This window comes from Oncorhynchus gorbuscha, linkage group LG11, assembly GCF_021184085.1.
Source record: "Oncorhynchus gorbuscha isolate QuinsamMale2020 ecotype Even-year linkage group LG11, OgorEven_v1.0, whole genome shotgun sequence".
In the NCBI taxonomy this organism is placed as follows: domain Eukaryota; kingdom Metazoa; phylum Chordata; class Actinopteri; order Salmoniformes; family Salmonidae; genus Oncorhynchus; species Oncorhynchus gorbuscha.
Window position 1 is genome coordinate 23,543,404 of NC_060183.1, and position 25,976 is coordinate 23,569,379.

A 25,976-nucleotide genomic window follows, 5' to 3' on the forward strand; every position below is an offset into this window, starting at 1 on the left:
CCTAAAGTACCTCCAACAGGAGGCTTCGCCTCCAACGCCCCCTCCCTTCCCCCAAACTGGGGACTCTGCTGCCTCCAGCCTCACGTCCTACGACAGCGAGGTGGCCAACCTCACCCAGTCAGCTCTGTCTCCCTCCCTCACCTCGCCCCAAATATTCCCCCGTTCCTCCGCCGCCACAGTCGCCTCCGTTTTACCCGCCCCCTCACTCCACAGACCCCAGCCCATGTCCCATGCACACCCCTTCTCCAGTGGCCCCAGCGTACCGGTTAACCCCGCTAATACGGGGGCGCCTGTTCCCCCGATGACCTTAGCACAGGACCGAGGCGCGGCCACCCTCACTACGACTGTGACCTACGCCACCACGATGACCGTGACCGCCGCCGCCACCAGTACCACCGCCTCTGCGCCGTCTTCAGACTACAATGTAGCTGGGACCGCTCCCAGAACCACCGTCAGTGCAGTTGACAAGGCAGGCGACCACCAACCCTCCAGGATGAAGACTGTAGACTGGCAGACAGAGACGGTGGTGGACTCTGGGATTGAGGAGCTGGACAGTAGCAGCGACCACCATCTGGAAACACTGGGAGTGAGCAGACTGAAGGGAGAGAGAGGAGGAGGAGGAGGAGGAGGAGGAGGAGGAGGAGGAGCGGAAGGGGAGAGAGTGGGCGGCGAGCACCCGGATCCTTACTTGACTTACTCAGGTGGGCAGACGTTTGAAGTGCACCATGCCAAACACACGGCCAACCCCCCTGTGTATCCAAAGACGATGCAGTACAAAGAAGGGGGCATCAAGGACACAAGGGAAGCGTTGCGTCGACAGGCAAGCACCAATCCGCCCTGCCAGAGCGTCCCACAACACCCCCAGAGACAGGCCAACCCAGAGGAGGAGGCCAGGAGAGGAGAGGGTGGAGCAGCGGACGAGAGGAAACAACGCAGACAGAGTCGACCCAAGATGGAGGACAGCTTCGGTTCCACCTTGGCCGCCTGTCTTGAGCGGCCCAACACCCTGGAGCCAAGACCCTTGTCCTGGAGCGAGGGGGTCGACCCGGGGCAGGGCCTGGAGCGAGCCGGGGGTGGGATGTCTGTAGAGGGGCGCAGACTGCACTCACCCCTATCGGGAGTAAAGGCCAGCATCATCAACGAGCTGAGCTCCAAACTGCAACAGATGAGCAATAAGAGCACGGAGGACTGGAGTCAGTCTGAGATGCGAGGTTCGAGTCCCATTAATCCGAGGTCGCCCACAATGCAAAGGTGAGGCTGTTGTTGTTTAAGGGTTTCACTCAGTGACTCCACGGCACTGCCTACTGAGTACAGTAATCCCTTATATCTTCTCTTTCAGATATTCAGGGGATTTCTCTGCCTCGTTTCAGAGCCCCCCCACAGGTCACTCCACTTCCCCCTTACCCACCTCCTCCCCGCAGCATCGCCCGTCAATCTTCACCCCCAATCTCACTGCCACTCCGTCTGGCTCGCCATCCCACCAGCCCTCACTCCAGCCTAACTGGATCCACTCCCCCTCTCCCCAGATGCCCACCTCCCCCTCTCACTCCTCCCACCCTCCTCTCTCCCCCACTTACTCCCCTTCTCAATCCCACCCTCCTCTCTCCCCCACATACTCACCCTATCCCACATCCCCCAAACATCGCACTAAGTACCGTGGAGCCAAGATTTTTGACTTCCAATGTACCCCTGGTCCAGAGCTGAGGTCATCTATGTCCCGCCGGCGTGCCCCCAGCCCCCTCATCTACTCCACAAACTGCCCCAGCCCCGCCCCTCCCAGACCCTCCTCCCTCCCCATCCTCCCCAGCACCCCTGTCTACAACACCCCCTTTGAGTTCCCCGTTCCCCTAACGCTCTCATCCCCAGGTCACACCCTAGGAGACCCCTACAACCCCTCCACCTCTCCTCTCTTCCCCACATCCCCACAACCTCCCAGCACCCTCTTGGTCTCCCGCTCCCTCTCCCCCACCCAGTTACTCTCCGGCGCATCCTCACCCTCCATGCACCTGCCCCCCTCTCCATCCTGCCTCAACTACCCCCACCTCACCCCTCCTCCCCCAGCCAAGCCCTTCGCCATCAAGCCCCTGTCCTACTGGACCAAGTGGGACGTGGCCGACTGGCTTTCCTACTTGAACCTGGGGGAGCACAGGGAACGTTTCCTGGATAACGAGATCGACGGCTCCCACTTGCCTTCCCTCACCAAGGACGACTTCCTGGACCTGGGGGTGACGCGCGTCGGCCACCGCATGAACATCGAGAGAGCGCTGAAGAAACTGACTGACAGGTGAGGGAAGAACGGCAGAGTCAATGCACAGACAGAGGCAACATGTCAGCCAGGGGCAAGTGGAAATAAAGAGGGAGACAAAAGGACCGGATGGAGAAGGAAAGACAAGTGCCTCTTTCCTTCCCTGCGAGCCAGATGAGTCCATCCCCCTTCCCTTTTTAGCCATTAAGCATTTATCCTTAGAGTTCATTTGCTAAGTTATTCCATCTCTCTCTCTCTCTCTCTCTCTCTCTCTCTCTCTCCCTCCCTCTCTCCCTCTCTCTCTCTCTCTCCCTCTCTCTCCCTCTCTCTCTCTCTCTCCCTCTCTGTCTTTCTCTCTCTCTCTCTCCCTCTCTCCCTCTCCCTCTCACTCACTCTCTCCCTCTCTCTCTCTCTCTCTCTCTCTCTCTCTCTCTCTCTCTCTCTCTCTCTCTCTCCCACTCTCTCTCACTCCCACTCTCTACATGTATTTCTCTCTATCATTTAATTGACTACCTTCACTACTTTTCATTTTCTATTTATTCTTATTTCTTGATTTACCCCCCTCCCTCTTTCCTCAGGCTGTTCTCTCCCATGCATGACCCTAGCCCCTCCCCTGAGCCACAGGCAGAGAGTGAAAGATGAGGTGACTCAGGGCTCAGAGAAAGACAGAGAAACACACAGACCGAGATGAGTTCTATAGAAGACCATTGGACACAGACTGTGAGCTGGACAAATGGCGTAAAGGATCACGACGGAAAAGGCTTAAACACACCAGGAGAGATTTGTTATGAGTGGAGGACAATTGTCTATTTACACCCACTGTACAACTACTGATAAATAGGCTTTTAATGAACACATGGACACAGACAGACACACACACACACACAGACACACAGACATTTGACTGGTGATTCTCACACTCCATCTGCTGCCTGGCGGTTACAGTACTGGGAGAAATGCTAACAAGAATCTTGAGATTGTAATGCTGCTACCCATACAGAGATGGTAAGCCCATGGATATACAAAAGGTGGTGGTTGGGTACCTCTAATAAACAATACAGGCCCTATTCTTATCCTGAAATTCATTCGCAAACTCTGACGCGCATTAGAGCATGGGATTGGAAGCTGTTGTTGGAATGTCTAAAAGTCCGAATATGGTCCTAAAATGGAAAAGTACATGACATTTTAAGTTAAAGTAAACAGTAAAAAAAAAAAAAAAAAAGTAAAGTAGTGGACTTTTTATACTGAGGTCAGTTTATGCCCTAATTCCCTAGTGAACAACAAGCTTTCTACTTATTTTACTAACTCTGAGTAACAATATAGCTTACATGTGAAAATGGATTCACAGATCCAAATCATGAATTTGTTTCGTACCAAGTGCTGATTGCAATCATTCATTTAAAACGGGTCAGAGTATTATTGATAGTTAATCATCCAGATCTGTGTGTAATGACGAATACTCAAAAAATATTCAAAAGTCGTAATATGTCATTTTTACTATGATAGTTATTATCTTTAGAAAGGGCGTCCGGAGTATGTAGGAGAGGTACAGAGGAGATTCAAATGTTGGTTTGTTTTTTTCCTGAGACATGACTGTACTGGAGTCCACAGCCATGACTCAGGGTTTGCTTATGAACTCATGTCATTTTACACTACAAAAGCTGTTTGTCATTCATTCATGATGACGATGTTTACGACTGTACCAGGGATGTGAGCGTCTTTTGTCCCATGTCGACTTTCACACACACACACACACACACCGGTGCAGCGATCAAAACAAAAAAAAGGGCTTTTACTGTGCGTCTGTCAGTCTATACGGTATGTCTGGTTCCCTAAGGCCTTCTCCCTCTGTGAGTGTGTGTCTGTTTGTGTCGATCTGTTTGTCAGCCTGCCTGGTTACTCATGATCCTTTCCCCACCCTCTGTCCCTCTCTCATATGCCTTCTCCACAACTCAACGCCAGTTTTCTAACAGTTCCCGAAAATGTAGAGATGTATATTTTGCACCAGTTGACAATCCTAACTTTGCCCTATTTCATCAACTCCTCTCCAGGATCTCAAGAGAAACCTTTTTCAGATCCACACATTTCAGAAGAACACGTTCAGACACACACAGACACACACACACAGAGAGACACACACACAGAGACACACACACAGAGACACACACACAGAGATACACACACACACACAGAGACACACACACACACACACACACACACACACACACACACACACACACACACACACACACACACACACACACACACACACACACACACACACACACACACACACACACACACACACACACACACACACACACACGCTCTTTTAGGTTCCTTTTTTGCTATTGCCTTCAGTGAAATGCACTGTAAGATGAGGAATACACTCAAACTCTGTACACATCCTTTATAGGCCTATATGATATAGTGATAATGACGAGTATGATAACGACGACAACAAAAACATAAATTATAGTATAATTTTAAAACAATTATTATATTAATCATTAGGTATATGTAAAAAAAAGAATATATATAATTTATTTAAAAAAATAACTCTACAGAATCTCTGTCTTCCAAATAGTGTGAGAAATGATTTGAAGCTACTTGTTTTGTTTTCTCTTTATTTATTGTTTCCGGTAAATGCTTTCTATACTGCTCGACTTGTTCTACCATGACCCACTTCATCCTCCCTGTGAAACTCCTACACATCAACACACACCCTTCACTTCTTTAGGGCTGTTTGCCTTTCAACAACCTTCCGAGGGAAATGATTGAGCGTCAGTGTAGGAAGCATTAGGTCCTATGTTTTAAAGAGTATTTTAGGACTAGTAATATAAACATATGATGACTATTTACAGTATGAGCAAATGTATGCAGCGATAAGAGGTATTTATGAAGTTATGTTCAAAATGAAATGCAGAAATATACTGATATGATAGAGTTATAACTAAGGTGTTGAAATAAATGCTGAATAAACTATTGAACTCTATTGATATTTTTTTCCCTCTCTGAATCCAAGGCTTCTAGGTTCACATAAAGATCCAATCTAGACTGCCCTGTTATGATTGACTCATTTATCAGTGTCTCCTTCTCCCAGCCAACCAGGGGCCTTACGCCATAATGTTCTCATGTTCAGGATGAATTCAGATCTGGCAGGAATGAGGAAAAGCCGGCCACATGAAGTACTTGAGTTCATCTGTTGTGGTCATACAGTGTAGGAGGAAGGGTGGGTCTTTAAGAAGTGGGTAGTCAGCAGGGAGAAAGAGAGAAACTCGATAGGGGTAAACGAGAAGTCGTTCCCTGACACACTTGGACGGGTCCTTCTGCAGTGGGTTGCAAGGGCCCACTGCATCAGGGAAACTCCCACTCCCACTTTGCACCCAAGTAGTGTGGCAGCGTGTGCACTATGTGGCCCGAGAGCAGGGCGGCCTAGTCTCTCCAAACAGACAAATCCCAAGTCTCAACAGAGAATGGAGTGTTGCAAAAGTGCACAGGGTGAAGGCGACAGTTCGCGAGGGCCACCCGTCACTCACACACTAATAAGCTCCCATGACGCAGTGCCACATTGACACAACGCTGTGACCAGTAGAGGGTCAAAATGAACTTCTTACAACTCATTAGCACCATATTGAGAGAGGTGAGGGAAGGAGAGTAAGGGAGGGAGGGAAGGAAGGAGAGTAAGGGAGGGAAGGAGGGAAGGAGAGTAAGGGAGGGAGTGAAGTAGAGGAGGAGGAGGATGAAGTTTCTTCCAGCTGTTTTTGTAATAGACATAAGAGTTGTAAGAGTTGTGGAGAGAGAGAGGGAAATAATGAGCGAGCAAGAAGGGGTAGGCGAAACGAATCATCTTACACACGGAGTATTAAGGAAACCACGAGGAGAGTAAAGGAGGGATGGGGAGACTTGGATAGCAACAGCAGAAAGGAGAAAGAGAAATTTGACCAACGGTGGAATGAGCATTAGGATGGAACAGCCCTGCTGACAGAAGAGGAGAGAAAGGTGAGAACCTTCTTTTCCCCTTGCCCATCAATCGCTGTGTGATTTTCATGCAAATTCACTGTCTCTGTCTTACGTTCGTTGGCTCGGCCTTGGTGACTCAGTCTTTCAGATCACACTGGTGTGTGTAACTTTAAGTGCCAGGGAAAATTGTGTCAGTGAGTGAGGAGTGAGGAACATGTGTTGTGGGAGAGGCATTCGGAGAGAAAAGAGAGACGGAGAGAAACGGCCCTAGAACTAGCAAGTGGCCACTTGAGTAGTCACTGGTGATTCAGAGGGAGACATGTAAGTGATGGATTCTCCCCGGCATGGTTTTATTTTGTCACGTTTGAATGAGGACTTGATCCTTGTAATGATTGAATGCAACTTGAATGTATTTTCTCTTTGAATTATAGTCTATGATACTGTTCAGTGTTGTGAAACTGAGCCAAGACAAACTAGCCAATTGATACTTAAACATCCCAGTCCCCTACCCGCCTTAACCTCGGCATGCTGAGGAAGAGATGGGGTAGAGACAGATATGTAATACAACAAAGTCGCTATAGTGGGACCATATCTAAAACCGAACGACAATCCTGTGACATTTATCAACAGTCGGCCTTCTGTACTGTTATATCACGGCATAGAAGACCAGGGAGGGAGATGGTAGATAAAGCACAGCAGCAAAGGGGGAGAACGTTTCGGAGACAAAACCTTGGCTCTTCTCTTCCCTCTGCGTTAGTCTTGTGATGAGGTGCGGTTAGTCAGTTTCACACAGAGTAAATTATCACTCAGCCAACAAAGTGCCAATGTGTTAGGGAGATAAATAAGCCTGTAAGTGTCTGAGTGCTTGTGTGCTTGTGCATGAATCTGAATTTTATCTTGTGCTGTTCAAAGTACCTCCTATACTGACACAGCCTCATATCTTTTCCCTCAGTTGGGATATCACAAAGCTGTGTTAATTATTTCAAACAAAGCTTTGACTTAGAACTACAGTAGGCATATTATCTGATTTGCTGAACCCAAACTCTCTCCCCTCGCACTTTGTTGTCATGTTTTCCATGAGCGTGGAAGGGACGTGTGAGAGCAGAAGATGGCTCGGCTAATAGTGAGGGAGGCCGTTAGTCAGAGCCAGGGAAATATGACCTTTCCCTCCCTGTTTATTTTGGGACAGCAGCAGGAAGAATGTCGGAGCGGGTGTTCTATTCCTGCTGTTAGATTCCAGTCTATAAATTCCAGTCTCGGAATGACACTCCCCTTACTCACGATGGGTTCAGAGCAGAGGAGGCTGACGTGAGGCACTAATAGAAGGATGGGCTCATTGTAAAGGCTGGAATGGAATTCATGGAACGGAGTCAAACATGTGGTTTCTACACATTTGATACCATTCCACTTATGCCATCCCAGCCATTACAATGAGCCTGTCCTCCTATAGCTCCCCCCACCAGCCTCCTCTGGTTCAGCTAGTATATCATAGATGTAAGCAATGTAATGTATAAATAATGTTGCAGCTGGCTCCAGTTCCGAAGGCTCAGTGTAGGAGCTGTTTTGTAGCTGTTTGTTGCATTATCGATTTCAATGAGATTCTATATATCCCAAATCACATCGTATTTCATATTTAATTTGAGTAGATTCTGTACAAATCTGTACTAATTATGTCATCGAGGCATTAAGTTTGATCACTGGCATGTACATTTCAGATTCAAGAGCCAAATGCTTATATTTAAAAGATACATGTGTATCTGTTGATATTGTAGTGAATGGTGGGGCAGGGAAGCGAACACGGGTTGCTGGTGTAAAAGGTAAACACCCTACGCATCGAGCCAATAGGTTTAACCCACTTGGTACGAACTGTAATGTGGCTCATTTAGCTGCACTGCCCTTCCTATCAGGGAGGCAAATCCCCGTGCTTCGACTGCTCAGACCCCTCATGTCCCGGGCCGTGCCTTCCGATGGCCCCACGGCTGGTGGTGTAAAAAGTACCCAAGTTGTCATACTTGAGTAAAAGCATTTCTGTGTAAGCATTTCTGACGAAGAGGAGTAGTATGAAGGATCGGAGGACCAAAACGCAGCGTGGTAAGTGTTCATGTTTTTGAATGAATAACGAACACTGAACAAAACAATAGACGTGAAGTAAATCAAACCAAAACAGTCCCGTGTGGCACAGACACTAACACGGAAAAATAAACACCCACAACTCAAAGTGAAACCAGGCTATCTAAGTATGATTCTCAATCAGGGACAACGATTGACAGCTGCCTCTGATTGAGAACCATACAAGGCCGAACACAGAAATCCCAAATGATAGAAAAACGAACATAGACGACCCACCCGACTCACGTCTTGACAATACTAAAACAAAGATATAATAACAGAACTAAGGTCAGCACATGACAGATACCTTAATAGAAAATGTCTCAAATGAATGTGAAAGTCACCCAGTAAAACACTACTTGACTAAAAGTCTAAAAGCATTTGGTTTTAAATATACTTAAGCATAAAAAGTAAATGGACTTGCTAAAATATGTTGAAGTATCAAAGTAAAAGTATTAATCATTTCAAATTCCATATATTATGCAAACCAGACGGCACAATTTGTATATATATTTTTTATTTACAGATAGCCAGGGGCACACTGCAACACTCAGACATTAATTTACAAATGAAGTATTTATGTTTAGGTAGTCCGCCAGATCAGAGGCAGTAGGGATGACCAGGAATGTTCTCTTCATAAGTGAGTGAATTTTACTATTTTCCTGTCAAAATGTAACGAGTACTTTTGGGTGTCAGGGAAAATGTATGGAGTAAAAAGTACATTCTTTTCTTTAGGAATGTAGTGAAGTAAAAGTAAAAATTGTCCAAATATAAATAATAAGATAAAGTACAGACGCCAAAAAAAATGACTTCAGTAGTACTTTAAAGTACCTTTACACCACTGCCCACTTCTGACAACAATGTATAGAACTACAGTCCAGGGATGCAAACTCGGGTTGCTGGTATGAAAGGCCAACACCCTACACATCGCGCCAATAGGGTTAACCCACTTGTTTGGAATTGTAACACGGCACAGTACTTCATATAATGATGAAATCCCTGTGAAAGTACTGAAGGTTGTTTATGATCTTTCCCTCTGCTCATCAAAGACATACCGAAAAATGTCGACGCTCCCCAGAGAACCCCACGAGGACTCCAGGATGCAGAGCTTCTGGATGGTGAGGAGGAAGTTACAGATATGAATATAAACATGAACCTTTTTACAACAGTTCATGGCTACCGTTAACTGATTTTCTATGTGTTCTTATAATAGGAGAGTTGATTCTATAGCAATACCTCTTTCTGCAGTTCCTCCTGATCCTGATCAACTCTTCTCTCCGTCATTCCCTCTCTCCCCCTCTTCCTCCCCAGCCAGGGAACTATGAGCGAACCGTCCGACGCACTGACCAGTCCTTCCATGCATGTAAAGATATCATGGCCTGTTTCAATGAGAGGGCCAAAGTAGAGAAGCAGTATGCCCAGCAGCTCAGTGAGTGGGGCAGCAAGTGGAAGGCCATAGTAGACGCCCGTAAGTGAAGGAGAACCAAGGAGAACCTCAGGACTGGACTATACTATCGCACTTATTATAAACTGTCAAAATGATGAACAAATACACTATGCCAAATCCTCCTACCTGGTCTTTGTATTATCAATCAGGCTGTTCTCATAGACTACACGTAACATATTAAACGGAAATCCGGGACACTCAAATTAGTATGATACAGTATGGTACGTTTGGTATGGATACATAAGACATAAGTTTACAAAATAACACAAATGTCTAGCAACCCAAAGGATGCGTGTTTGAATTTCATCACAGACAACTTTTGCATTTTAGAAAATGTGTAACTTTGCAACTACTTACTACTTTTTAGCTACTTTGCAACTGCTTAGCATGTTAACTCTTCCCCTAATGCTAACCTTAACCTACAATAACTCCTAACGCAAACGTCTAGCAATCTAAAGGTTGTGTTCGAATCTCATCACAAACAACTTTTGCATTTTAGATAAATAGCAACTTTGCAACTCCTTATTACTTTTTAGCTACTTTGCATCTACTTAGCATGCTAGCTAACCCTAACCCTAACCTTAACCCTTTAACCTAACTCCTAAACCTAACATTAACCTTACCCCTAATCTAGCTAACATTACCGTTAGCGACCTAGCAACCTAGTTAATGTTAGTCACAACAAATTTGAATTCATAACATATCATACGTATAGCAAATTCATGACATATTGTACAAATTGCCATTTCTAACACATTGTAATTGTAATGCATAACATATCATAAGAAATGGTTGATGGACATCCACAAATGAATGCATACCATACCAAACGTAACATATCACAGTAAATTGTCTCCTCATTTTCGTTTACTATGTTAAGTTTACCCCTAAGTCCAGGTTGCATCAATCTAATTAGTTATCAATCCCTAATCAGTTAAAAGTCTTCTCTCTCTTTATCTTTCCCTTTCTCTTCTCTATCACCCTAGGGCCGCTCTACGGCTCCCTCATGAGGGCGTGGCAGTGTTTCTTCTCCTCCGCTGAGCGTCTATCCATTCTCCATTCCTCTATCTCCCAGTCCCTCGTTACTGAGGAGGGGGACAGAGTAAAGAGCTGGCAGAAGGATACCTTCCCTAAGAAGATATTCTGTGGATTCCGTGAGACCCACGAAAACGAGACAGGGTTTGCACGCGCTCAGAAACCCTGGGCCAAGAGGCTGGGAAAGGTTACAAAACCCATATGTTAGGTGTACATTACATCTTCATGAACTGACCAAATGGGCCCGCATTTGTGTGCGTTGGGGGGATTGTACTTCACATCCCTATTGCTTGATTACAAGGAAGTCAACTTTATGCCTAACTGTTTCTCTACAGTAGTTTAGTTTTGCTGTCGTCTAAGTTTGGGCACCATTACATTTACATCTCCAAGGCTAGTAGCATGCAAGACTTACCCGTTGCTGGTAAGATTAGAAGCTAGGTGATAAATTCCTGAACCCTCAAAATATATTTTATGTATCCTACTGTATGCGGCACACCCTATTATAGTGATTGAATTACTCCCAAGGGAGGTGTTATTTTAGCCTATGAGAAGTAGGACATGAGTAGTAGAACTGGGTTCAAATATATATATATTTTAAATTAAATACTTTAGCTGTGTTTGATTGATAAGTCTTTTGCATTGAAACCAATTAAAAAGTCCCAAATCTTCAAACCCCACCCAGTACTTGGCACTCCAAGGCAGTCTAAAGCAAACGCTCAAAGTATTTGAAAGGATTAAAGTAGTATTTGAACCCGGATCTGATGAGTCGTGAGTGGCATGTTCATGGAAGCAGGTCATACAATGTTTTAACTTTGTTTTGCATCTTTTTTACCCGTATGTCGTAGCTGGAGAAAGCCCGTGGTGCATACCATAAGGCTTGCCATAAGGAACAGATAGCCATAGACAGAGAGACGCAGGCCAAGGAGAACACAGTGTTGAGTCCTGAGAAACTGAAAAAGATCCAAGACGCTCGAGAGAAGGCCAGTGAGGAGAAAGACAAAGTGAGAAAAACTGAAAGGCTACTAACTCACAACTGCTAAATTTATATTCATTCATCTGAGAGTGTGGGATGCTCAACTAGCCAGATATGGAAATGTTGCACTTCCCTAGCCCATGCCCCCATCTGGTAGACTGTTTTGCGGAATTCTTCCCACATACAGTTTCCTTTTATGGCAGGGGCAAAAATGTGTTATTGTAACCACCATAGTAACCACCTTCCATGTTATTGTTAGGCACCGTCTTTGTTTATCCAGTAGTAAATTATTTTTTACTTACACTATATATACAAAAGTATGTGGACACCCCTTCAAATGAGTGGATTCAGCTATTTCAGACACCCCCGTTACTGACAGGTGTATAAAATACAGCACACCGCCATGCAATCTCCATAGACAAACATTGGCAGTAGAATGGCTGGTACTGAAGAGCTCAGTGACTTTCAACATGGCACCATCATAGAATGCCACCTTTCCAACAAGTCAGTTTATCAAATTTCTGCCCTGCTAGAGCTGGGGCAGGTTGTTGCTCCTAGATGTTTCCACATCACAATAACAGCACTTACAGTTAACCAGATTTCCACCGGTCTAATGTCCATTGCTCGTGTTTCTTAACTGTAAGTGCTGTTATTGTGAAGTGGAAACATCTAGGAGCAACAACGGCTCAGCTGCGAAGTGTTAGGCCACACAAGCTCACAGAACAGGACTGCTGAGAGCTGAAGCGATTAGCGCGTAAAAATGTTCCGGTTGAAACACTCACTACCGAGTTCAAACTGCCTCTGGAAGCAACATAAGCACAATAACCGTTCTTCGGGAGCTTCATGAAATGGGTTTGCATGGCTGACCAGCCACACACAAGTCTAAGATCACAATGCCAAGCGTCGACTGGATTGGTGTAAAGCTCGCCGCCATTGGACTCTGGAGCAGAGGAAACGCATTCTCTGGAGTGGTGAATCACACTTCACCATCTATCATCCATCCACCAGTTACCTGCCCCAATGCATAGTGCCAACTGTAAAGTTTTATGGAGGAGGTATAATGGCCTGGGGCTGTTTTTCATAGTTTGGGCTAGGCCCCTTAGTTCCAGGCAAGATAAATCTTAACAGCACAGCATACAATGACATTCTAGACGATTCTGTGCTTCCAACTTTGTGGCAAGGGTTTGGGGAAGGCCATTTCTTGTTTTTGGAATGACAATGCCCCAGTCCACAAAGCGATGTCCATAAAGAAATTGTTTTTTCGAGATCGGTATGGTAGAACTTGACTTGCCTGCACAGAGCCCTGACCTCAACCTCATCAAACACCTTTGGGATGAATTGGGACGCTGACTGTGAGCCAGGCCTAATCGCCCAACATTTAGTTCAAAGCATTCCCAGAAGAGTGGAGACTGTTATTGCAGATTTTGGAATGAGATATTCAACGAGCAGGTTTTTAAAACTTGATTTCATGTAGTGTACAGTATATAGGAACACTGGCTAAACCAGAAAGGCCCATTCATATACACTCATATACAGTACCAGTCAAACGTTTGGACACACCTACGCATTCAAGAGTATTTCTTAATTTTTCTATTTTCTACATTGCAAGATAATAGTGAAGACATCAAAACTATGAAATAGCACATATGGAATCATATAATAACCAAAAAAGTGTTAAATAAATCTAACCCTTTATCTTTGTTGAAAACTTTGCACACTCTTGGCATTCTCTCAACCAGCTTCACCTGGAATGCTTTTCCAACAGTCTTGAAGGAGTTCCCACATATGCTGAGCACTTGTTGGCTGCTTTTCCTTCGCTCTGCAGTCCAACTCATCCCAAACCATCTCAAATGGGTTGAGGTCGGGTGATTGTGGAGGCCAGGTCATCTGATGCAGCACTCCATCACTCTCCTTCTTGGTCAAATAGCCTTTACACAGCTTGGAGGTGTGTTGGGTCATTGTCCTGTTGAAAAACAAATGATAGTCCCACAAAGCCCAAACCAGATGGGATGGCATATTGCTGCAGAATTCTGTGGTAGTGATGCTGGTTAAGTGTGCCTTGAATTCTAAATAAATCACTGACAGTGTCACCAGCAAAGCACCACCATACCATCACACCTCCTCCATGCTTCACAGTAGGAACCACACATGCAGAGATCATCCATTCACCTACTCTGCATCTTACAAAGACATGGTGGTTGGAACCAAAAATCGCAAATCGTCTTTCTTGGCCCATACAAGTCTCTTCTTCTTATTGGTGTCATTTGGTGGTGGTTTGCAGCAATTCGACCATGAATGCCTGATTCACTCAGTCTCCTCTGAACAGTTGATGTTGAGATGTGTCTGTTACTTGAACTCTGTGAAGCATTTTGGGGGGCTGCATTCTGAGGTGCAGTTAACTCTAATGAACTTATCGTCTGCAGCAGAGGTAACTCTGGGTTTTCCTTTCCTGCGGCGATCCTCATAAGAGTCAGTTTCATCATAGCGCTTGATGGTTTTTGCACTTGGAGAAACTTTCAAAAATTCTTGACATGTTCTGTATTGACTGACCTTTATGTCTTAAAGTAATGATGGACTGTTGTTTCTCTTTACTTACTTGAGCTGTTCTTGCCATAATATGGCCTTGGTCTTTTACCAAATAGGGATATCTGAATACCACCCCTACCTTGTCACAACACAACTGAATGGCTCAAACGCATTAAAAAGGAAAGAAATTCCACAAATGAACTTTTTACAAGGCATACCTGTTCATTGAAATGCATTCCAGGTGACTACCTCATGAAGCTGGTTGAGAGAATGCCAAGATTGTACAAAGCTGTCATTCAGGCAAAGGGTGGCTACTTTGAAGAATCTCAAATATAAAATATGTTTTAATTTAACACATTTTTAGTTACTACATGATTCCACATGTGTTATTTCATAGTAGTTTATGTCTTCACTATTGTTCTACAATGTAGAAAATTGAATTAAAGCTAGACTCAGTCATTGGCACAGATGTCACTATACAAACAGAATATTTACATCCTTCAAATACTGATATTTGGTTGTGTTGATATCCAAACACAATTCAACATCACAAAATATCATTCAATTTGAAATCAACCAGGGCTTGAAAACATAGTCCTATTTTATTGTCTATTTTTACTTAAATTCTGGGGTGAATTGAAACAATAGCTGTGGATGACTTTGCAAATGCTATATAGTCCTAAATAGCGGCATTGATGATATATGAGTGACAAAGTGCGGTCACATTTCAATTGCTCTGTTAAACCTACCCTTTGGAATGACTTCAATAGCAACAGTTGAGTATATTTAGTTTTTAAGTGGAGATCTCTCAACAATCTTTCTCATGATAGCACTTTGGAAATAGTCAGTGACAAATATCATAGCTAAGGAGGGCTGGGCTGGGCTTGGTTAAAACCTTGGATGGGAGACCAAAGGGGAGCTGTAGACAGATCAATTATCTGCCCGGCCTGTTGTTCTTTTCTTCGGATAGTGGATATAACCTTGAAGATTTGTTTTAAATGTACAAATTCAACACATTTCATACAACGGTTTTTCTGTATTGTAATTTGATATCCATGATGAAATGTCACCCTCAAAATCAACAGTTGATTACTTTTTTCAAATCCAATGTATTTTCCACATAGATTCCACGTCACAATACATTGACAAATTACATTAAAACAATGGGACTGTGTGTGGCAAGCTTACAGTATTCGTTGGCAAGCTTACAGTATTCGTTGGCAAGCTTACAGTATTCGTTGGCAAGCTTACAGTATTCGTTGGCAAGCTTACACAGTCTTTGGTGGCAAGCTTACACAGTCTTTGGTGGCAAGCTTACACAGTCTTTGGTGGCAAGCTTACACAGTCTTTGGTGGCAAGCGTACACAGTCTTTGGTGGCAAGCTTACACAGTCTTTGGTGGCAAGCTTACACAGTCTTTGTTGGCAAGCTTACACAGTCTTTGTTGGCAAGCTTATACAGTCTTTGGTGGCAAGCTTACACAGTCTTTGGTGGCAAGCGTACACAGTCTTTGTTGGCAAGCTTATACAGTCTTTGTTGGCAAGCTTACACAGTCTTTGGTGGCAAGCTTACACAGTCTTTGTTGGCAAGCTTACACAGTCTTTGTTGGCAAGCTTACACAGTCTTTGGTGGCAAGCTTACACAGTCTTTGTTGGCAAGCGTACACAGTCTTTGTTGGCAAGCTTATACAGTCTTTTTGGCAAGCTTACACAGTCTTTGTTGGCAAGCTTACACAGTCTTTGGTGGCAAGCTTACACAGTCTTTGTTGGCAAGCGTACACAGTCTTTGTTGGCAAGCTTACACAGTCTTTGGTGGCAAGCTTACACAGTCTTTGTTGGCAAGCTTACACAGTCTTTGTTGGCAAGCTTACACAGTCTTTGTTGGCAAGCTTACACAGTCTTTGGTGCAAGCTTACACAGTCTTTGTTGGCAAGCGTACACAGTCTTTGGTGGCAAGCTTACACAGTCTTGGCAAGCTTGTCTTTGTTGGCAAGCTTACACAGTCTTTGTCTTTTGCAAGCTTACACAGTCTTTGTTACACAGTCTTTGTTGGCAAGCTTATACAGTCTTTGGTGGCAAGCTTACACAGTCTTTGTTGTCAAGCTTACACAGTCTTTGTTAGCAGATGTTATACAGTCTTTGGTGGCAAGCTTACACAGTCTTTGGTGGCAAGCGTACACAGTCTTTGGTGGCAAGCTTATACAGTCTTTGTTGGCAAGCTTATACAGTCTGTGTTGGCAAGCTTACAAATCAAATCAAATCAAATTTTATTTGTCACATACACATGGTTAGCAGATGTTAATGCGAGTGTAGCGAAATGCTTGTGATTTCTAGTTCCGACAATGCAGTAATAACCAACGAGTAATCTAACCTAACAATTCCACAACAGCTACCTTATACACACAAGTGTAAAGGGATGAAGAATATGTACATAAATGAATGATGTATGAATAAGTGATGGTACAAAACGGAATAGGCAAGATGCAGTAGATGGTATCGAGTACAGTATATACATATGAGATGAGTAATGTAGGGTATGTAAACATTATATTAAGTGGCATTGTTTAAAGTGGCTAGTGATACATGTATTACATAAAGATGGCAATATGCAGGAGGTGGTATAGAGTACAGTATATACATATGAGATGAGTAATGTAGGGTATGTAAACATTATATTAAGTGGCATTGTTTAAAGTGGCTAGAGATAGAAGCTGTTTTTCAGTCTCTCAGTCCCTGCTTTGATGCACCTGTACTGACCTCGCCTTCTGGATGATAGCGGGGTGAACAGGCAGTGGCTCGGGTTGTTGTTGATCTTTATGGCCTTCCTGTGACATCGGGTGGTGTAGGTGTCCTGAAGGGCAGGTAGTTTGCCCCCGGAGATGCGTTGTGCAGACCTCACTACTCTCTGGAGAGCCTTACGGTTGTGGGCGGAGCAGTTGCCGTACCAGGCGGTGATACAGCCCGACAGGATGCTCTCGATTGTGCATCTGTAAAAGTTTGTGAGTGCTTTTGGTGACAAGCTAAATTTCTTCAGCCTCCTGAGGTTGAAGAGGCGCTGCCGCGCCTTCTTCACCACGCTGTCTGTGTGGATGGACCAATTCAGTGATGTATACCCTCTCCACTACTGTCCCTTCGATGTGGATAGGGGGTGCTCCCTCTGCTGTTTCCTGAAGTCCACTATCATCTCCTTTGTTTTGTTGACGTTGAGTGTGAGGTTATTTTCCTGACACCACACTCCGAGGGCCCTCAACTCCTCTCTGTAGGCCGTCTCGTCGTTGTTGGTAATCAAGCCTACTGTAGTGTCGTCTGCAAACTTGATGATTGAGTTGTAGGCGTGCATGGCCACGCAGTCGTGGGTGAACAGGGAGTACAGGAGAGGGCTCAGAACGCACCCTTGTGGGGCCCCAGTGTTGAGGATCAGCGGGGTGGAAATGTTGTTACCTACCCTCACCACCTGGGGGCGGCCCGTCAGGAAGTCCAGTACCCAGTTGCACAGGGCGGGGTCGAGACCCAGGGTCTCGAGCTTGATGACGGGTTTGGAGGGTACTATGGTGTTAAATGCTGAGCTGTAGTTGATGAATAGCCTTCTCACGTAGGTATTCCTCTTGTCCAGATGGGTTAGGGAAGTGTGCAGTGTGGTTGCGATTGCGTCATCTGTGGACCTATTAGGGCGGTAAAGCAGATTGGAGTGGGTCTAGGGTGTCAGGTAGGGTGGAGGTGATATGGTCGTTGACTAGTCTCTCAAAGCACTTCATGATGACAGAAGTGAGTGCTACCGGGCGGTAGTCGTTTAGCTCAGTTACCTTAGCTTTCTTGGGAACAGGAACAATGGTGGCCCTCTTGAAGCATGTGGGAACAGCAGACTGGGACACAGTCTTTGGTGGCAAGCTTACACAGTCTTTATCGGCAAGATGTGTTTTGATGGTATGACATCACTACTCTGATGTTGTGACAGGTCCGCGAGAAATATGAGAAGGTGTTGGAGGATGTAACGTCCTACGCGCCTCGCTACATGGAGGAGATGGAGGCCATTTTTGACCAATCGCAGGAGGAGGAGAGGAAGAGGATCAGCTTCCTCAAACAGGCTTTCCTGTCCATCCACAGACACCTGGACATCACCAACAATGAAAGGTAGAGAAGCCTCGTCCTTCTCTCTCTCTCCTCACTCATGTGGGTGCGTGTGTGCATGTGTGTTTCAAGTTTTATTGTCACATGCAGTACAGTGAAATGCTTTTCTTGCAAGCTCATTCCCAGCAATGCAGTAATCAATATCAGTAGTACTATTAAAAAAGTATTAGTTTAAAAAAACACAAGAAGGTAAGTAACCTATATACAGAGTCAGTTTCAGAGTCAGTACCAATACCATATTTACAATGTTCAGGGACACTGGAGTGGTAGGGGTAGATATGTATAGGGGTAAGGTGACTATGCATCAGGATATACAGTTGGGAGAAAAAGTATTTGATACACTGCCGATTTTGCAGGTTTTCCTACTTACAAAGTATGTAGAGGTCTGTAATTTTTATCATAGGTACATTTCAACTGTGAGAGACGGAATCTAAAACAAAAATCCAGAAAATCATATTGTATAATTAATTTGCATTTTATTGCATGACATAAGTATTTGATCAGCTACCAACCAGTAAGAATTCCGGCTCTTACAGACCCGTTCGTTCTTCTTTAAGAAGCCCTCCTGTTCTTCACTCATTACCTGTATTAACTGTACGTTTGAACTCGTTACCTGTATAATAGACACCTGTCCACACACTCAATCAAACAGACTCCAACCTCTCCACAATGGCCAAGACCAGAGAGCTGTGTAAGGACATCAGGAATACAATTGTAGACCTGCACAAGGCTGGGATGGGCTACAGGACAATAGGCAAGCAGCTTGGTGAGAAGGCAACAACTGTTGGCGCAATTATTAGAAAATGGAAGAAGTTCAAGATGATGGTCAATCACCCTCGGTCTGGGGCTCCATGCAAGATCTCACCTCGTGGGGCATCAATGATCAGAGCTCTCTCTCTATATATGGCTGGTGACGGATCAGCCCAGAACTACACGGCAGGACCTGGTCAATGACCTGAAGAGAGCTGGGACCACAGTCTCAAAGAAAACCATTAGTAACACACTACGCCGTCATGGATTAATATCCTGCAGAGCACACAAGGTCCCCCTGCTCAAGCCAGTGCATGTCCAGGCCTGTCTGAAGTTTGCCAATGACCATCTGGATGAGCCAGAGGAGGAATGGGAGAAGGTCATGTGGTCTGATGAGACAGAAATAGAGCTTTTTGGTCTAAACTCCACTCGCCGTGTTTGGAGGAAGAAGAAGGATGAGTACAACCCCAAGAACACAATCCCAACCGTGAAGCATGGAGGTGGAAATATCATTATTTGGGGATGCTTTTCTGCAAAGGGGACAGGACGACTGCACCGTATTGAGGGGAGGATGGATGGGGCCTTGTATCGCGAGATCTTGGCCAACAACCTCCTTCCCTCAGTAAGAACATTGAAGATGGGTTGTGGCTGGGTCTTCCAGCATGACAACGACCCGAAACACACAGCCAGGGCAACTAAGGACAAGCATCTCAAGGTCCTGGAGTGGCATAGCCAGTCTCCAGACCTAAACCCAATAGAAGATCTTTGGAGGGAGCTGAAAGTCCGTATTTCCCAGCGACAGCCCCGAAACCTGAAGGATCTGGAGAAGGTCTGTATGGAGGAGTGGGCCAAAATCCCTGCTGCAGTGTGTGCAAACCTGGTCAAGAACTATAGGAAACGAATGATCTCTGTAATTGCAAACAAAGGTTTCTGTACCAAATATTAAGTTATGCTTTTCTGATGTATCAAATACTTATGTCATGCAATAAAATGCAAATGAATTACTTAAAAATCATACAATGTGATTTTCTGGATTTTTGTTTTAGATTCCGTCTTTCACAGTTGAAGTGTAACTATGATAAAAAATGACAGACCTCTACATGCTTTGTAAGTAGGAAAACCTGCAAAATCGTCAGTGTGAGTGTGCATAGAGTCGTGTGTGTGTGTGTGTGTTTGTGAAAGGTCTGTGATGATCTATGTGTACAGTTTATTAATATCCTCTCCCATTTTGTCTGTCTCTGTCTGTCAGTGTGAAGACTGTGTACAGTGAGCTCCACCACACTCTCACGTCCATCAGTGAGGCGGACGATCTGAGGTGGTGGAAGAACAACCACGGCCCAGGCATGCCCACTGACTGGCCAACGATTGAGGTATACAACTGTCACTCATTATATTGACCTTTGACCTTTGCTAGTGTTGATAGGCGCATTCCCACCAGCCGTATATAGAGAGAGCTCTGATTACTACCGTATACAGACCATGTGTTGTGTGAAATCAAATGATATGGAGAGAGTTTAATGAGAAGGAAGAACTAACGCTTATCTGTATCATCAGGAATGGATCCCACCTGTAAAGAAGCCGAAAAATAAAAAGAGAGACAAGAAAGGGCAGAAGGATAAACCGTAAGCTGTGTGTGTGTGTGTGTGTGTGTGTGTGTGTGTGTGTGTGTGTGTGTGTGTGTGTGTGTGTGTGTGTGTGTGTGTGTGTGTGTGTGTGTGTGTGTGTGTGTGTGTGTGTGTGTGTGTGTGTGTGTGTGTGTGTGTGTGTGTGTGTGTGTATTTGTATCCAACATATTACCATGTCCACTACAATTGATTACTGTAAAATGTCAATTAAACGTTAAGTCTCAAATACATTTCAACAAACAAACGCTGGGTCTAAATGAATTGTTTACAAGGTTTAATGTTTGATTTATTACATAAAATAATTCAGTAATGACTAGAAAAAATAATGGCAAGCATCCCTTGGCTGCTAACAGAACTTCTAGCAAGTGGTGTAAAGTACTTAAGTAAAAATACTTTAAAGTACTAATTAAGTCGTTTTTGGGGGGGTATCTGTACTTTACTTTACTATTTATCTTTTTGACAACTTTTACTTTTACTTCACTACAATCCGAAAGAATATAATGTACTCTTTAATCCAATACATTTTCCCTGACACCCAAAAGTACTTGTTACATTTTGATTGCTTAGCAGAACAAGAAATGGTCCAATTCACGCACTTATCCAGAGAACATCCTTGGTCATCCCTACTGCCCCTGATCTGGCGGATTCACTAAACACAAATGCATAATTTGTAAATGATGTCTGAGTGTTAGAGTGTGCCCCTGGCTATCCGTAAATAAATTAAAAAAACAAGAATAATGCCATCTGGTTTTCTAAATATAAGGAATTTGAAATTATTCATATTTTTACTTTTAATACTTAAAAGTATGTTTTAATAATTACATTTACTTTTGATACTTAAGTATAATTAAAACCAAATACTTTTAGTCTTTACTCAAGTAGTATTTTACTGGGTGACTTTCACTTTTACTTGAGTAATCTTCTATTAACGGTCATGTGATTTTCTTCAAGTATGACAATTGGGTACTTTTTTCAGTAGAAGTCTACAAATATTTGGTTATAAAAATACTTAAGTATATTTTAGCAATTACATATACTTTTGATACTTAAGTATAAAAAAATAAAAGCTAAAGTGTAAATAATTTGAAATTCCAAATTCCATCATTAAACCCAGATGGCACAATCTTCTTGTTTTTTATATTTACGGATAGCCAGGGGCACACGACAACACTCAGACATCATTTACAAATGAAGTATTTGTGTTTAGTAAGTCTGCCAGATGACAGGCAGTAGGGATGACCAAGGATGTTCTCTTCATAAGCGCGTGAATTAGACAATTTTCCTGTCCTGCTAAGTATTCAGGGAAAATGTATGGAGTAAAAAGTACATGATTTTCTTCAAGAATGTAGTGAAGGTAAAGTAAAAAAATATATATATGAATAGTAAAGTACAGATACCCCCCCAAAAAAACTTAAGTAGTACTTTAAGGTATTTTTACTTGCTTACTTTACACCATTGCAAAATAGACGCCTAGCTCAAACAGACGCCATGGTTCTAATAAAAACCTATTGTTTTTATTGATTTAAGAAAATAAATATCTGGGCAATTAATTGAAGTTTTATGGTAATACATTTCCAGATAAACTTCCTTATTAATTCTATCATTCCTCCATCCTCTAGTGTGATGATTGGAGGAGTGAAGGTGCGAGCTCTGTATAATTATGTGGGAGAGGAAAGTGACGAGCTGTCCTTTAAAGCAGGTGACATGACCGTTTAAAACACAGTTCAATTCAGCATTTTGTCGAAAACATTGGAAAGACTACAGTTCCTTTTGCCAGTTCAATGTCTCAAGTTTGTCATCCAGAATCATGTCTGTTTCCATACCTGTATTATTCCAGGTGAGGTGTTCCTGAAGGTCGAGGAGGAAGACGACCAGGGTTGGTGCAAGGGGATGCTGGACGGAGGGAAGGACGGCTTCTACCCTGCCAATTATGTGGAAGTTGTTGTGCAGTGATGTCATGCTCCCACTCTCAAAACTCTCAAGCGTTATGTCAGCAACTTAAAAAAAAAATGAAATGTGCATGTCTTCATGGAAAAATCCACTTTGGTGCAAAATTAATTTGAATTTTGATTTGACTCTGAAATTAGAAGGGGGGGAAAGTAATTAACATAAAAGGTTGACGCTCACAATGTTATAATCATCAAGCTGAAATGTGTAATGTTACCAATACCTTATTAAAGAGAGACATACAATTCCCTTAATTATTTTACAATCTAACCTAAATGGTTTGAGCTCAATATAAATGAACTTCTTTCATGCGCTATTTCTACTTTTGTTGTTGTGGGCAGGGACACATTTGGCTGCCTCTGTCACTACTTTAAAATGATTTAATTAGCAGTATTAGTATTTACCCTCGACCAGGAAAGACCACAGGTTTACAGTGATTTGTGTATGCCGATATTAAAATCTGAAAGCTGTATGATAATGCATATTATAGATGATTGAAGGACATACATAATTCTTAGTAAATTAAGTTCTACAACTGGCATTGGGTTGTATTAGAAAAATAAAAGTCCTAATTCTTTACTAAGCTCAACGTTTGTGTCTTTTTTATACTGACACCAAAGTGTTGCTATACAGTGCATTCGGAATCTATTCAGACCCCTTGACTTTTTCTACATTTTGTTACGATACAGCCTTATTCTAAAATTGATCAAACAGATTTTTTTCCCTCATCAAACTACACACAATACCCCATAATGACAAAGCAAAAACTGTTTTATTTTTTATTTTAGCAACACCCCAAAAAAATGAAATATCACATTTCCATAAGTATTCAGAGCTTTTACTCAGTACTTTGTTGAAGAACCTTTGGCAGTGATTACAGCCTCGAGTCTTCTTGGGTATGACACAACAAGCTGTATTTGGGGAGTTTCTACCATTCTTCTCTGCAGATCCTCTCAAGCTCTGTCAGGTTGGATGGGGCTATGTTGCTGCATAGCTATTTTCAGGTCTCTCCAGAGATGTTCAATCAGGTTCAAGTCCAGGCTCTGGCTGTGCCACTCAAGGACATTCAGAGACTTGTCCCGAAGCCACTCCTGCGTTGTCTTGGCTGTGTGCTGGGGTCGTTGTCCTGTTGGAAGGTGAACCTTCACCCCAGACTGAGGACCTGAGCACTCTGGAGCAGGTTTTCACCAACAATCTCTCTGTACTTCGCACCGTTCATCTTTTCTTCGATCCTGACTAGTCTCCCTGTCCCTGCTGCTGAAAAACGTCCCCACAGCATGATGTTGCCACCACCACGCTTCACCGTAGGGATGGTGCCAGGTTTCCTCCAGACATAATGCTTGGCATTCAGGCCAAAAAGTTCAATTTTGGTTTCATCAGAACAGTTCATCTTGTTTCTCATGAGAGTCTTTAGGTGCCTTTTGACAAACTCCAAGTGGCCTGTCATGTTCATTTCACTGAGGAGTGGCTTCCATCTGGCCACTCTACCACAACGGCCTGATTGGTGGAGTTCTGCAGAGATGGCTGTCCTTCTGGAAGGTTCTCCCATCGCCACAGACGAACTCTGGAGCTCTGTCAGAGTGACCATCAGGATCTTAGTCACCTCCCTGACCAAGGCCCTTCTCCACCGATTGCTCAGTTTGGCTGGGCGACCAGCTTTAGGAAGAGTCTTGGGGGTTCCAAACTTCTTCCATTTAAGAATGATGGAGGCCACTGTGTTCTTGGGAACCTTCAATGCTGCAGAAATGTTTTGGTACCCTTCCCCGGATCTGTACCTCGACACAATCCTGTCTCGGAGCTCTACGACAATTCCCTCGCCTCATGGCTTGGTTCTTGCTCTAACATGCACTGTAAACTGTGGGATCTTCTATAGACAGGTGTGTGCCTTTACAAATCATGTCCAATCAATTGAATTTACCACAGGTGAACTCCAATCAAATTGTAGAAACATCTCAAGGATGATCAATGGAAACAAGATGCACCTGAGCTCAATTACGAGTCTCATAGCAAAAGGTCTGAATACTTCTGGAAATAAGGTATTGTGTGTAGATATTTTTATGTGGAAAAAGTCAAGGGGTCTGAATACTTTCTGAATGCACTGTATAGCAACACAGATCAAGCCATCTCCTATGCACACATTTAGTTCAAATCAAATCAAATTGAATTAGTCACATGCGCCGAATACAACAGGTGTAGACCTTACAGTGAAATGCTATCTTACGAGCCTCTAAGAGGACTGGACACCCCTCAGAGCCTGGTTCCTCGGTCCCCTCTTTGTTGCTATAACAGCTTCCACTCTTTTGGGAAGGCTTTCCACTAGATGTTGGTACATTAATGTGGTGACTTGCTTCCATTCAGCCACAAGAGCATTAGTGAGGTTGGGCGCTGACCCTATTACGGGGGCTGAGTCACTGGCTTACTCATGCTCTTCCATGCCGTCCCTATGAGGGGTGGGTTGAGTCACAGTCGTGGTCTTTCTGTCCGGTTTTACGTCCCCTCGGGCTCATGCGGTGGAGGAGATCTTTGTGGGCTATGTCTCAGGGTAGTAAGTTGGTGGCCTGTGGATATACCTCGAGTGGTGTAGGGGCTGTGCTTTGGCAAAGTGGGTGGGGTTATATTCTGCCTGGTTGGCCCTGTCCGGGGGTATCGTCGGACGGGGCCACAGCGTCCCCAGACCCACTCCTGTCTCAGTCTCAAGTATCTATGCTGCAATGGCTGCGGCTAGGGAACCCTGACCTGTTCACCGGATGTGCTACCTTGTCCCAGATCTGCTGTTTTCGTCTCTCTCTCTCTCTCTCTCTCTCTCTCTCTCTCTCTCTCTCTCTCTCTCTCTCTCTCTCTCTCTCTCTCTCTCTCACTCTCTCGCACCTGCTGTCTCGACCTCTGAATGCTCGGCTATGAAAATGCAACTGACATTTACTCCTGAGGTACTGACCTGTTGCACCCTCTACATCCACTGTGATTATTATTTGACCCTGCTGTCATCTATGAACGTTTGAACATCTTGAAGAAAACTCGGCACAGCCAGAAGAGGACTGGCCACCACTCAGAGCCTTGTTCCGCTCTAGGTTTCTTCCTAAGTTCTTGCCTTTTTAGGGAGTTTTTCCAAGTCACTGTGCTTCTACATCTGCATTGCTTGTTGTTTGGGGTTTTAGGCTGACTTTCTGTATAGCTCTTTGTGACATCTGCTGATGTAAAAAGGGATTTATAAATACATTTGATTGATTGAT

The 25,976-nt window shown here is 44.0% G+C and overlaps 2 protein-coding genes across 4 annotated transcripts in view; both read left to right on the forward strand.

Moving 5' to 3' along the window:
* Positions 1-2,572, forward strand: part of LOC124047631 (SH3 and multiple ankyrin repeat domains protein 1-like) — a 59,205-nt gene extending 56,633 nt beyond the window's left edge. The window contains 2 exon segments of the mRNA XM_046367950.1: positions 1-1,251; positions 1,340-2,572. Of these exon segments, the coding sequence (XP_046223906.1) occupies positions 1-1,251; positions 1,340-2,288 (2,200 nt within the window). The 3' untranslated portion in view covers positions 2,289-2,572.
* Positions 2,573-6,005: 3,433 nt separating this feature from the next.
* On the forward strand, positions 6,006-23,325 carry LOC124048331 (protein kinase C and casein kinase substrate in neurons protein 3-like). Of its 3 annotated transcripts, none has more exons than XM_046369008.1 (10): positions 6,006-6,247; positions 9,367-9,435; positions 9,629-9,785; positions 10,751-10,986; positions 11,645-11,800; positions 18,252-18,427; positions 20,424-20,544; positions 20,729-20,796; positions 22,419-22,498; positions 22,637-23,325. In XM_046369008.1, exons 2-10 carry the CDS (start codon positions 9,379-9,381, stop codon positions 22,750-22,752), a joined length of 1,167 nt encoding a protein of 388 aa, XP_046224964.1. In that variant the 5' UTR covers positions 6,006-6,247; positions 9,367-9,378; the 3' UTR covers positions 22,753-23,325. The 3 variants fall into 3 exon arrangements, with proteins under 3 accessions (XP_046224964.1, XP_046224965.1, XP_046224966.1); XM_046369009.1 differs by lacking the exon at positions 6,006-6,247 and adding an exon at positions 6,388-6,529; XM_046369010.1 differs by lacking the exon at positions 6,006-6,247 and adding an exon at positions 8,899-8,957.
* The last annotated feature ends 2,651 nt before the right edge of the window (positions 23,326-25,976 follow it).

What these genes read in the sequence shown, in the direction of transcription:
- LOC124048331 (XM_046369008.1), top strand. Translation starts at nt 9,379, where the DNA reads ATGTCGACGCTCCCCAGAGAACCCCACGAGGACTCCAGGATGCAGAGC. An exon ending in GAAGGCCATAGTAGACGCCC is followed by an intron (nt 9,786 to 10,750) that starts GTAAGTGAAGGA and finishes CTATCACCCTAG; the next exon opens with GGCCGCTCTACGGCTCCCTC. An exon ending in AAAGGGCAGAAGGATAAACC is followed by an intron (nt 20,797 to 22,418) that starts GTAAGCTGTGTG and finishes TCCATCCTCTAG; the next exon opens with TGTGATGATTGGAGGAGTGA.